Raw genomic sequence first — 15,000 nt, forward strand, 5'->3', positions numbered from 1 at the left:
TAATAATAGAAATTTATAATAGTTCAGTTATTGGGATTTCAATAAATAAATTTGTGGGTATTCCATTTCAGATAATGCAAAAAGAACATAACGACTATTTATGATGAAAACTCGTGGTGTTTATATGCACATCAAGAAATAATACTTGAGGATAAAACCAATACAATAGCAGGGTATAAAACATACTACCTTAATTAGCCCTTACTTGAGTTAAAATTATAATTATAAAGGAACTACACGTGTTTCTGTATTGGAAGATCAGAATATATGTAATCATCAGATTTATAATTATACCAACACATCTTCAGGTTCATTTTTCAAAATATTGTTCAAATATTTTAAATCACCATAAAAATTAAACGTTAAATTAAAAATTTAAAATAATCTTTACAACATTAAGAATTATAAATTATAAATTATAAATATAAATGAGTATAATTGTGATTACATATATTCTGATCTTCCAATACAGGAACACGTATAGTTCCTTTATAATTTATGATTTTAACTCAAGTAAGGGCTAATTAAGGTGGTACATTTTATATCCTGCAATTGTACTGGTTTTATCTGCAAGTGTTCCATCATAACTACTCGTTATGATCATTTTGCATTATCTGAAATGGAATGCCCACAAATCTATTGATTGCAATCCCAATAACTGAACTATATATACACATATAAAATCATGGACTCTCCCGAAGTTAGACGACGTATGAGGGTTGAGCAATTTCTTGTCGAACAACCTCACAAATGATTTATTTATAGTGATGAACTGTTTGTGTACACATAAGCTCACTCCCCAACCACCATCAAGTCGAAATTACTTGTACAGGTGCACCGTGAGCCACATGTCAGATGACGAACTGATCGCAGAGCAATGTGAAAATGAAGTGCTTTGCTCAAGAACACAATGGTCTGGGGATCGAACCCACGATCTCGCGATCGTGAGTGCAATATCCTAACCCCTAAGCCACATATATATATATATATATATTATATACATGCATATATATATATATATAAAAATCAACAAGTATATCCGAGGTAATGTGGTACGATCGTTTCATGCTACTTCACTTTATTAAAGACTGTAAGCATTACATCAATTTTAAAATGTCGAGCAATCTTCAGCCACCTTTAAACATTTTCCAAATAACCGGACAATGCACATTCTTATCCCTAATTCATTTGCCAACATTGTAAAGAGGGTAGATATACAGACAGAGAGGTTATTTCCTCCTTAAGAAGATGATAGTATAAAAATTACTCTCTGACTGTAGATTTTAACTTTGTTATTTAGATCTATCAGTAGGGAGGGGGATTTCTGATTGGATGGAAACAAAGAATTTTTCTATTTATAGATATAGGAAGGGGTGGAACAAATGTCAGAACCAATAAATCTATTCCTATTCAGATGAACCCAGCCCAGATACATTTGAGTGCACTAAGCAAAAAGTTAGTATGTTGAAGTTAGATGAGTAGGGGAAGATAGACTATTAATGCACTAGAGGTTTTAATGCCTACTACCAATTTGACATCCAGAATCTATATTAAGAAATTTAAGTGAAAATACTTTAGACAATGAATACAGTAAACATTATTATCTTATATAGGGAATTTAATATAGGGATAAAAAATATAGAAATCATTTCATATATTCATATATATATCAATCTCCATTAATATATAATCATAATTTGCTAGTAAGTGGTGATTATTTTAATGAGTTGAATTAAAAGAGAATGCTAGACATAATACTTCCTAATCGTGGAAAAAAACCTTATTAATTTAGTACCTACTAGCAGTATCGCCCCGCATTGCTCGGGTTTGTAAGGGAAATAACTATATAAGCATTTTTAGAGAGTTATAGCCAAAAAGTAGCAAAAAATGCATTAAAAATGGAAAAAAATGATGGTAAATTTTTTTTTAATCGTTGACTCATCGTAGAAATTTTTAGAGAGTTACTTCCCTTATATAATATCGAAAAAATGCATTAAAATGGAAAAAAATGATGGTAAATTTTTTCAAAAATCGTAGACTCATCGTAGACGCGCGCTAATATCCAGAAGGGCTCGATATGAATCACGACTATAAGATACCCGGTTTTGGTTAAACTGCACCGCAAAATGTGCGAGTAGTTAGGAATCTAAATCGTAGGAGACAGACACACAACTTGACTTTTATATATAAAGATAAGATATAAACAAAAAATAATGGAAGGGAAATAATCAAGGTGAACTAAATAATTTCTCTAGGTATATAGAATTATTTGTGATTATTACATATTTAAGTATCCCCATTTCCATTAATATTGAATCATAATTAGCTAGTAAATGGTGATTTATTTTATTAATGAGTCGAAATAAAATATTATGTCAGACATAATATTTACTACACGCGGGGAAAAAAACTTTATCAATTAAGTGAATATATCAGGAGTCATTAATATATGTTAAAAAGTAATGGAGGGGAGGTAATCAAGATGAACCAAGAAAATGTCCCTAGAGACATGTAATTTTTTCTTTCCAATATAGGAGAGTATAAAAAAATTCTAAGTTCATATATTCAGATTTATATATATAATGAGATTTTTAAGTAATCTATGTAGGTTGAATAAAAGTCATTTGATAGCAGCCATGCTGGAGCACCGCCATAAGTCGTCGAAGAAATCGACTCCAAGACACACATACATACAAATACACACACACGTACGCACGCACACACGCACACACACACACACACATTACACGAAGGACTTCTTTCAGTTTCCATCCAGCAAATCTACTCACAAGGCTTTGGTCGGCTCGAGGTTGTAGTAGAAGACACTTGCCTTAGTTGCCCCGCAGTAGGACTGAACCCAGAACCGTGTGATTGGGAAGCAACTTTTTATCGGACAGCCATGCTTGCGCCTATCTTCTATTATATAAAATCCATTCTGTATATCTGTGTGTGTGTGTCTTCTAGGATTGGGCATCCTCCATCCGATTGCGCTCAAATTTGATATGTAGATACCGACGGTATCAGGGCGTATCTTGAAAAAATTCCAAAAGACCGATTTCAGATGAGAATGCGATCGATAGAGCCATTTTTGTCCTGCTTTTCTTCCGTCAACCTGTACATAACTGCACCTTCCATTTTTTTGTTGTTTTTGTACTGCTTAAAGGCATGTTTCTTTCCTGCCAAGCTTACTGTTTAAACCATGTTTGTGTTCTCCCAGTCAACAGCCTTATCATTACTGGTACTTTAAACTCTTCGGTTGCATATTTGTGTGAATAAAATCGTTTTTCTTTGGAACAGAAAAAAGTATATCTTTATTTCTTCTTTTGCTGGTGTCTCAAATTTAGGTTAAATCAGTATTTCTCAAAGGGGAGGCCTATGGGACGATCGGACAAGTAATTTTGAGAAAATTTGGTTTAAATGTTTGACAACTCAGCACCGTCCATATTATATATCAGAGACTTTATTTTACCATTTTCAGTTGGAAAACTCATAAACACCGCGATGGATGAAGCAGATAACGATCACAAAAATGAAAATTTTGAGATTCAGCCAAACGACATTTACGACGAAGAAAGTTTACCGACACCGCTTGACCGCAAGAATAGTCTGCTGGACACATACAAAGAGATAGAAGATAAGTTTTGTGATCCAGACAATCCTGTTATTATTACCATGGAGTCTGTGATTGCTGCTGCCTTTGCGAACAGGGGTGGAATAATCAAAACTCCATGTACGGTAAGGATATTTTCTTTCAGTTTTTGCTTATTTCATTCATCTATTGGACTGTGGTCATGCTGGAGTACTATCTTAAAGGGGTTAGTCAAACTAATCGATAGGTGTAGCTTGTGTTTTCTTAAGTCAGGTACTTGTTAACCTGTTATATTAGTCTTTATTGCGAACAGGTATGTTAGGGGTACGTAAATAAACCAACACCGATATGTATGTATGTGTGTATGCATGTATGAATGCACATATATATGTGTATATATATATATATATATATCGTTGCTATTATGTTAAACTGTCGTATGCTCAAGTTTACCCAAATGCGTTTTTTCCAATATTTATTCTTGCTTGCAATTGCCAGTTCTTTTGGTCAAACTATCGTATCTCCAACTGCTTCAGATGTCAAGATACCAAAAATTGTCAACGGTTTTGCTATGGAATAATGAAACTACTTTTCCGTTTTCTGAACAAGCAACGGTTTGGACTTATGCTCTCTACCCCCCCTCTCTCTGGCCGTTGACCGGAGTGCTACTAAAACTTTCTTTATGCCCGTGCTTTCAACAAGCCAACATCGACTTCTCTGTCTTTCACAAGCCGATTTTTCACATGCGTTCTAACTAATTTTTCCACCGTCTAGGCTTAAAAAAAAGCCCTTATTGTTGGTTTCCTTGTCCTGTTATTCTTTATTTGTACTGTTTTTTCTACTGTTTTTTCTTCATTTGTATTGCTTTTACGTCCTGTTCTTGTCACTTGTTTTACCCCTCTGCAAAAGAATTTTATTTAATTCCTTTTGCAGGAAGGATTATTTCGGCCGGGTCGTGTTCTGCCCTTACCTTCGAAACACGCATTGAGTCGAACCAGGGACAGCTGATGAAGGGGAATTTTTCCTTGTATTGTTTGTCCTGTACTCTGTTTTTTCGTTGTTAAAAAAAAGTCCGTTTCCTTGTTTGTTTTTATGTTTTCGTTTCTCGTTGTGTTCTACGTTTATTTGTGGTGTCCTCTACTCATATAGATGTATGTACATATATGTATGTACATATGTATGTACATATATGTATGTATATATACATATGTTTTATTTATCATATATATATAAATTAATAAATAAAATATATGCATATATACATACATATATGTACGTACCTACATCTACATGTATATATGCATGCATATATGGGAACAGGACACAAAAAAAAAAAAAACGTCGAACACAAGGAGAAACGAAAACATAAACACAAAACCAAGGAACATATATACACACACGCATGATGAACGTTGGGTGGCGGTGAACAACATGATGTTGTTTTGTTGTTCGATTATGCACTTTCTTTATTCTTTTACTTTATTTTATTTTCTTTACTCGTGGGCGTCTTCAAGGAAGTACCTGGTGCGCCATTTCAAGACGCTTGCATTTTGCAGATATTTTCATTTGTAGGAAGGGGAGATGGGGGAGTAGTACTTGATTAAGAGTAATTAGCTGCTGTTTATTTTGCCGACTGCCGAGAAGACGGAAAAATCAAGCTGACCCTCGGTGGAATTTTGAATTTGGATAAAACGTAAGGGACCGTAACTCAATATCACAGAACATAACACCAGTCACTCCAAGAATCGAACGCACGAGCTAGCGATCGTATTCGCAGCGTCTCAACCACTAGGCTAGGCACCTTCGCACGCACACACACACACACACACACACACACACACATACACAGGCACACACAAATACCAGTTAACTGTTATCTTGACAAAATAGTGAAGATTTTTATTGCTATTGAAAATGGCTCTCAGAAGAAAATACGTAATGGCTTTTAAATAGGTTTCTATTTATTTGAGATAGCGCCAATTCTTAATATATAAAGGTTAGAAACAATTTATCTGACTTTAATATATTATTGTTATATGTAAATATTTATCTTTGTAAAACTTGATTTCGTGTTTACAATTTTCAAAAAATATATAAAATAAAATACATTTAGTCAAATTGTGATTATGCGTTTTAATATTTCATCTTGCTTGACGGTTTAATACAGTAAACGATTAAGTGAAAAATCGAAATCTATTAAAATTGGTAACTAAATAATTACGTTAGTAAAGTCTCATGAACATGTATTATTGAAAAACTTCTGCTACAGGGTAGATAACCTTATTACAATTACAAGAGTTATCTCCCTTTCAATACTTCTTACCTGTTCTGTGCATTTGTGACAACTTGGGGTGCTTGTGTGTATTGTATGTATATATATATATATATATATATATATATATATGTGTGTGTGTGTGTGTGTGGAGGCGCAATGGCCCACTGGTTAGGGCAACGGACACGCGGTCGTAGGATTGCGGTTTAGATTCCCAGATCGGGCGTTGTGAGTGTTTATTGAGCGAAAACACCTAACGCTCCACGAGGCTCCGGCAGGGGATAGTGGCGATCCCTGCTGTACTCTTTCGCCACAACTTTCTCTCACTCTTTCTTCTGTTGGCCTACTCGCTTAACCAGCGAGGTGGCGTCATTAGAAGGCTAAAACAATACGAAGTGCATTGTGACCAGCGATGTGTAGCAACATCTGGTAGCCTGGTCGGTCACGGTTACATATATATATATATAATATATATATATATATTATATATATATATATATATATATATATATACATATATATATTCTTTGATTTTCTTTCACATCTTTCAGTCATTAGACTGCGGCCATACTGAAGTATATTTATTTATTTAATTGAAATCTTCTGCATCGAAGTTAGTTTTATTGTGCTTATCACTTAGGCGATGAGTAGGCAGAAAAATTAAAGTTCTGAAAGGCAAAGTCGCTGATACTAACTTTTCCCTTCGATCTTTGAGGGTCAATTAAATAAGTACCAGTGGAGCATAGGGCATGATGTAATCAATTTACCTCTTAATGTTGCTGGCCGTGTCCCAAAATTTGAAGCCATTATTGTGTTGTAGAGAAGCTACGTCAAATAAACGCATTTCGTTTTAAGCCAAAAAAAGAAAAAACGATCCCGCTGATCCCATAGGCACCATAGAAACTAATCTTATTTTATGAGTAAAAGGTACATAAAACTCTGTAATTCAATAATGATAGCTCAAATTCCTTTGGTATCCAATTCACATTTTATTAATCCGGTGACGATAAAATGAAATACCTCCGAGACACGAATTAACAGCTACAATAGTTTCTTATGACTTCTTAATACATTCTGTCTCTTCATATAGATTCTGTCTTGTACCTTAGCAATATGAATGTGTAGTCAAGTTAGCATTTACTAATTATACTTGTAAAATCGTAAGAGCCCCTTCAGTCACAAATAACCATTGGATTGTATCTACAAAGATCTCCTCCGAGGCACAAAGTCTGGGCAATGTTTATGTAAGACTAACAGTCGCTCATGCGTACCAGTCTCCCTTCTCCATGCTACCGATGTTATCCAAGGGAAAGGTAAAGACCGATACAGCTTGGCACCAGTGGCATCGCAACTCCTTTCTACAGCTGAGTGAACTGAGGCAACGTGAAATAAAGTGTCTAGATCAAGATCACAACACACAGATTGAACCGGAAATCGAACTCACTACCTCATTATTGTGATCCCGATGCTCTAACCACTGAACCATGTGCCTTCATAATTGTACTTGTATTCGAAGTATATCTACCTTCTCAGAGAGTACGATCACCAGACTGTATGGTTCCAATTTCGACCTCGCCAGCCATTTATTTAAATTTCGTGAGTTAAAGACCCTCCTTTCAAAATGAGTAATGGAGCAATTAAATGGCTTTGAATACTAGAAGCAAAATTTTTATTAATTAATTTGATTTTCTAGGTTCTGTTAAATAATCTCTACAAAGATTTAAATATAATTTCTTGTTCTTTGGGTGACACAATATTTTATCAGCTGCTGATCAGAACTGCAAAACGTGATTTCCTAATTATATTAATCAACAAAATCATGATTTCTTAATCATTTAAATTTCGCACGCTCTGTAAAGATCAAGTATCTGTTTTATTATTACCCACAAGGGGCCAACAAAGAGGGGACAATACAACCTGATGTGGGGTCAGATTCTCGGATGGGGTTACAAAAGGATGAGTTTAAAAATTCCAAAAATTCACAAAAATGCAAAAATTATAAAAATCGAATGAAAAAAAACAGACCGGAAGACATTACAGGTGGAGTGGGGGCGGGTTCAGCTCGGACCCCACGAGCCCCGCCTCACCACTGATACTTTTGGTTTCGTTCTGATTTACATTTATGTGGTGTCATCCATGTAAAGATCAAGTATCAACCATTTTTCTACTCAGTAAAATCATAACCCAGATGAGGGTCTGCATCCAGTACACTTCTCAAGTGGTATTACATGCAGTCACGGAGCATTTCCGTGCTTCACTGTTGTACCCTGATTTTCCAATTCAAGTATCCGTTCCTAACACGTTCATCTTCTGACACAAATTCCTTTCATGACAGATATATTATGCGTTAACTTCATATCGTGATGTACCATGAGAGCGGAAACATATGATCAGAAACCCTGTTTAGGGACTGCTGTGGGATTATCCTGAAAACATGGATAGCTACCTGCCATGGAGTAGATAAACACAAGATAATACTTACGTGGCGAACCCTTGAGTACAAGGGAGACATTCATCTTATCATAATATATGTATGTATGTATGTATGTATGTATGTATGTATGTATGTATGTATGTATGTATGTATGTATGTATGTATGTATGTATGTATGTATGTATGTATGTATGTATGTATGTATGTGTGTGTGTGTGTATTTATATATATATATTTTGTGGCTGTGTGATAAGAAGCTTGCTCCCAACCATATGGTTCAGGGCTCAAGTCCCACTGCGTGGCACCTTCGGCCAGTGCCTTTCTACTATAGCCTCGGGTCGACCAAAACCTATGAGTGGATTTGGTAGAGGGAAACTGAAAGAAGCCCGTCGTATATATATATATATGTATGTATGTATGTATGTATGTATGTATGTATGTATGTATGCATGTATGTATGTATGTATGTATGAGTTTGTTGTTTGTGTCTGTGTTTGTCCCCCCACCATCGCTTGACACCCGATCATGGTGTGTTTAGGTCCCCATCACTTAGCGATTCGAGAAAAAGAAACGATAGAATAAGTACTAGGCTTACAAAGAATAAGTCCTAGGTTCGATTTGCTCGACTAAAGGCGGTGCTCCAGCATGGCCACAGTCAAATGACTGAAACAAGTAAAAGGATAAAAGAAAAGAAAGAAAAGAACATATATATATGTATATATATATATATATATATATATATATATATATATATATATATATATATATATGCGTGTTTGTATGTATATATGTATATATAATGCACTTGGATCATCCAAGCATAACGGTGAACGGTGTGTAGGCATTAATATTATAAACTTGTGTTTATTATAATTTCAACTACACACACACATACACATATGTATATATATATATTCGCACCAGTTAGGTTCCGAGTCTAATTATGCTACATTGCAGCGTGGGCAGATGTGATATTTTTTGTACCGCCTCGGGCCATGGCATACGACGTGAGTGAAACTGATTAGACGGGTTGTTGCACCTGTAAATCAAAAAGGAAAGCCATGCTACACACACACACACATATTGTGTCACGCTGGTTCTGCCTGAGAATTACGCTAAGATTAAGTGTGTGTGTGTTGAGAACTCAACTAGAAGCAGAGAATGCAGTAGAATGAACAACTGGATCCTGTTCGTCGAACGAGAGAGAAACTCTCACACACACACACACACACACACACACACGTAGGTGCATATTTTTGTATGTATGTATGTATGTATGTATGTATGTATGTATGATGTATGTATGTATGTAGATACCAAGTAAGTACCAGTTAAGTACTTGGGGTTGATTCAATCAACTGTTTCCTTTGTCTCTAAATTCTTCATAAACACGGCTACCAATGTTACTGCTGGAGATGAACTGTGAAGGAACCTCAAGTGTGTGTGTGTGTGTGTGTGTGTGTGTGTGGTGTGTGTGTGTGTGTGCGTGCGTGCGTGCGACTTTGTATTTATCTCTCAGTGCTTGATCGGTGTTGGATTATTAATCTATCCCTAAAGTTGCGGTCTGGCAAAAAAATAAATAAATAAAAAAGACGGGTTCAAATAAATAAACAATAGACTGAAAATAAGTGCTAAGATCTATTTGATCACCGTAAGAATTTAGGGTGTTGCTCCAGCATGGCCGCTGAGCTCCAGTCTAATGCAAACATTCAGGCCAGTCCTATGTGATTTGAGGATTTGAGGATTTGAGGATCACTTCCGCCCTTCTCTTCCACGAATTTCAGAGGCCCCGTAAATGTTTATAGTAACTATCATCTGTCCTGACTAAAAAATTAGAATTAAGAAACGTGAAATGAGTGTTTTGAATGCATAAATATTACAGATGTTAGCTAAATAATGCACGACTTGCTGGTTGACGAGAAGAACTTCATGGGTGTTTATACTGTTATAGCTATTCCCCCCTTTGCTTAATCTAACATCTATTTAAGGCGGTGAGCTGGCAGAGTCGTTAACTAGTCGGACAAAATAGTGATATTTATGGCGGCTCTTTACGTCCTGAGTTCAAATCTCGCTGAGGTCAGCTTTGCTTTCAACCATTCCTTCGGGGTCGATAAAATATAATACCGGTCAAGTGCTGAGGTCAATGTAATCGATTTATCCGCTTTGCACTCAGGCCTTGAACTCCGCAAAAGACCGATGTCCCATTCATAGAAATGTTGTGATCTCGGTCATTTACAAGCCATAGAAACCACGTAACCGGTCTTATGAGTTCTAGGGCGAAAACTATACAAAAAAAGACCTATTTTATTTTTCATGTAACTCTGGTATGTTATAGTTGTTTTTGCTTTAGTTTCTAGCCATATCTGATTAGGCAGGCACAGCCCTAAAATTCAAGACGTTTCTGCTGTACTATTCCATCTTCACGATGCATTTTATCGTACACGTTCTTATACTTTTAGGACAACAGGGTGGTTATTATTTGAAGGTTATTTCGTTGCTAATTCTAGCACATGACACAACCATTCAGCAGTCTTTGTGTGGCCCGTTATTCTCGGAGCTCTGCGCCTGACACATGAGTATTATCAAGTACGTGAGAGTGTGTCTCTATCAACCAGGACAGATTGGTGCGTGTCTCTTAATAAATAACAGTACATGATTGTTATCAAGTACGTTAGTATTTATCTCTTCACAATCAACGCCAAATACTTTATTGTTATCAGAGTTCTAATACGGTATCTTAAATTTGATATGAGCGCCATAATATATTTTTACTATAATTAAAGCAACGATCTTATAGATAGTGGGTTCCACCCGCGACCCTATGGTGGGTTTTTTTTTGTATCTAAGCTCATATTATAACCAATACCCTCAAGAGGATCATACAGATAAATTCGAATTCTTCAGTATTTTCTACAGGCGAAGGCACATCTGTTTTCTTTAAATCTTAAAAACAAAACAAACAAAAAAAAAAACTATTTTGCTTTCTAATTACAAAAGTAAGCAATTGTAGCGTTGCAGCTTCCGAAAGGCTAATAGAAAAGAAATAACGGTGCGACCCATCGGAAGTTCAGGTATGTTTTGCAAACATACTATCAAGGTCGTCCGGGGAACCAACGTGTTAAGAACTTGGGTGGATGTTATTATCTCGTGCATTAGTGTGTGTGTCTCTTCAAAAACCAAGACATCGGTATTTATGTATTGGAATATATTTCTTGGACTAAACACTTTAAGGTGGTGTTCCTACGTAGAAGAAAAGCAAAGTAACAGAAGCATCGATGACAAATCAAAAATCAACAAGACTTGGCAGAGGAAAAGACACACCAGAATCGAGAGCGGTGGAGAAAAGTTGTCGATGGCCTATGCTCCATAGGGAAGGAAAAGATGAAGTAAGACTGTGTCAGTGAATCATAGTCTTTCTCGTACTTAACAAGAATTAAAATGATCAAATTTGTCTCATAGACTTTCATTTAAGTCTCTCAGTTATTATTTCTTATTCAGCACCTACTTTAGTGTTGTACGGAAGAGCTCTTTTGGTTAAATCCATTTCTTTACTAAATACAGAGAGGACAAACAAGGACAGACAAACGGATTAAGTCGATTACATCGACCCCAGTGCGTAACTGGTACTTATTTTATCGACCCCGAAAGGATGAAAGGCAAAGTCGACCTCGGCGGAATTTGAACTCAGAACGTAACGGCAGACGAAATACCACTACGTATTTCGCCCGGCGTGCTAACGTTTCTGCCATCTTGCCGCCCTACTTTTGGTTAAATCGTCACCCGTATATTACTTCTACTTATTTCGTTGACCACATATTGTTTTAAAAAACGTCCAACAAAGATGAGATTCAGAATGGGAATCTACAAAGAACATAGTAAAATATTGGTTCCAAATTTTGGCTCAAGCCCAGCAATTTTGGGGAGAGGGGTAAGTGCTCATCTGATACCTATTATATCGACCTCGAAAGAGTGAAAGGCAAAGTAAAACTCGACAGAATTTGAACTGACAACGTAAAGACAGGTGAAATACTGCTAAACATTTTCCCCAGCTTGCTAACGATTCTGCCAGCACGCAACCTTGAAAATAGTTAAATATTGCAAAATAATTTGTTTGGCACTTCGCTGTTTCTTCTAATTCTACATTGAAGCGTGACTTTCACTGCTGTGTTTCCTTTGAAAGAAATCATTTATATATTATTCTTTCTTTTCCATGAATATTTGAAAACAGAAATCTCAGATGTCGAATAACCTAGGGATGCATTTGTACTTCAAAAAGGAATTTTTGCAAATTACAGGCAGGTATGTACAGGTGACATTTCGGTTTAAGAATCGATTTTTATTTTTATAATTCTTATTTGTTGACTTTTTCACTTACTCAGTTCAAAAACGAAAGATTTACAGCGTACTAATATATTTCAAATTTAATTTATGTTTTTTATATATTATTCCTTTCGACTGATAAATTAAGAAAGAAAAGCTAATTGCTACGTAGATTAATTTCTTCTCTGTGCAGCTGTATGAAACCCACAATTTTTCATTATTTAATATAGATTTTTAAAAAGATCTGTGCTGAGCATCTCAGTGCAAAGTCAAAACCAGTTCACTGGATTTATTTCAATCATTTCTGCAATAGGCACAAGACCTAGAATTCGGGGAAAGAGGATTAGTCGATAAAATCGGCTCCAGTACTCAACTGGTACCTATTTTATCGATTACCGAAAAGATGAAAGGCAAAGTCAACCTCGGCGAAATTTGAACTCAGAATTTGAAGACGGACGAAATACCTATTTCTTTACTACCTACAAGGAGATAAACACAGAGGGGACAAACAAGGACAGACAAACGGATTAAGTCGATTACATCGACCCCAGTGCGTAACTGGTACTTATTTAATCGACCCCGAAAGGATGAAAGGCAAAGACGACCTCGGCGGAATTTGAACTCAGAACGTAGCGGCAGACGAAATACCGCTAAGCATTTCGTCCGGCGTGCTAACGATTCTGCCAGCTCGCCGCCTTACAAACGGATTAAGTCGATTAAATCGAACCCAGTGCGTAACTGGTACTTATTTAATCGATCCCGAAAGGATGAAAGGCAAAGTCGACCTCGGCGGAATTTGAACCCAGAACGTAACGGCAGACGAAATACCTATTTCTTTACTACCCACAAGGGGCTAAACACAGAGAGGACAAACAGGGACAGAAAAACGGATTAAGTCGATTATATCGACCCCAGTGCCTAACTGGTATTTATTTAATCGACCCCGAAAGGATGAAAGGCAAAGTCGACCTCGGTGGAATTTGAACTCAGATCGTAACGGCTAAGCATTTCCCTCGTCATGCTAACGATCCTGCCAGCTCGCCGCCTTCACCAGATTTATTATAATGCAGTATTCATCTCACCAATTGTGAAGGCACGTCGCTTAGTGTTTAGGGAGTTTGTCTCGCGATCGTAAGGTCGTGATTTCTGCCAGCTCGCCGCTTTCTCTTGGCCAAACATTGACAAGTTTAATACAAGCTAGATGGATCAGTAGATCTGTTACAAGATTGCTTTTCCAGCCTTCTGTATTCATGGCGCAATGTATTTATTACATTACACGTTTACAGGTGTACCTCGCATGAAAAGTTTAAAGCAATTATTGTTATATATTTAAGAGATGAGGAATTATGTACATTATTAACATTATTTACATTCAACGGATATTTGTCCTCATCTTGTTTGTTGCTAACACAACGTTTTGGCTGATATACCCTCCAGCCTTCTTCATGTGTCTTGGGGAAATTTCGAACCTGGGTTCTCATTCCTAAGGTATTTTTCGATGTTACAATAATAATAATAATAATAATAATAATAACAACATCGAAAAATACCTTAGGAATGAGAACCCAGGTTCGAAATTTCCCCAAGACACCTGAAGAAGGCTGACGATGAGAACAAATATCCGTCGAATGTAAATAATGTTTAAAGCAATTATTGTTATATTTCGGGAGGGTTTCTTTTCTTTTTGGGGGTGGGGGTGGGGGTGGAGCAATATAACAATATATGTTTCGACACAGGATTTCACATATGGTTTCTGGAAAAACAAATACATTTAAAGCAATTGTTTTAAAGTTTAAAATATAGAAAAACTGTTTGTACCTGGACATTATTCCAGGCCTCACAGAGCCGGTTATTCGATTCCCATGACACATATATGAGATCACAACACTTACCCTAGTCTCTCACAAGGTTACTCATTTACAGTTAAGTGGACCGGAACAAAGTGAAGTGAAGGAAAAACAGGAAAACTACGGCTTCACTTGTTTTATTAATTAGTGGAAAAGTCGTTAGAATGATATACAAAATACCTTGTGGTATTTATTCCTGCTTTGTGTTGAGATCCCTCCAAGCTCAACTTGGCCTTTCATTTTCTCGAGATGATAAATAAAGTGTCATCACAGGGTGGGGAACAGGCAGGATTGTCGGTATGTTGCATGGAATGTTTTGTGACATTTCTTTCGGCTCTTTGCGTTCTGAGTTCAAATTCCACCATGGTAATTTTAATTCACCGTCTGGTTTAATTTCACTACATGCTTCATGGATGCCTTAGGCGGAGTTCGCTCTGCTGAAAACATTTATGTCAGACATCCGGTTTGAGGATACAACCCTCTATCAGTCGCAGAAACCTAGGAAAATAAGACATACACACTGCCAACCCTCTTGGCT

At 36.4% G+C, this 15,000-nt stretch overlaps 1 protein-coding gene across 2 annotated transcripts in view; it reads left to right on the plus strand.

The window, feature by feature from the left end:
* Positions 1–15,000, plus strand: part of LOC115214097 (L-threonine ammonia-lyase-like) — a 79,542-nt gene that overhangs the window by 25,649 nt on the left and 38,893 nt on the right. For both annotated transcript variants that reach the window (XM_029783150.2, XM_036504803.1), the window contains exons 2-3: positions 3,479–3,735; positions 12,524–12,594. In XM_029783150.2, the coding sequence (XP_029639010.1) occupies positions 3,502–3,735; positions 12,524–12,594 (305 nt within the window). In that variant the 5' untranslated portion in view covers positions 3,479–3,501. The remainder of the gene's footprint in view (positions 1–3,478; positions 3,736–12,523; positions 12,595–15,000) is intronic.

This window comes from Octopus sinensis, linkage group LG7, assembly GCF_006345805.1.
Source record: "Octopus sinensis linkage group LG7, ASM634580v1, whole genome shotgun sequence".
Lineage (NCBI taxonomy): Eukaryota > Metazoa > Mollusca > Cephalopoda > Octopoda > Octopodidae > Octopus > Octopus sinensis.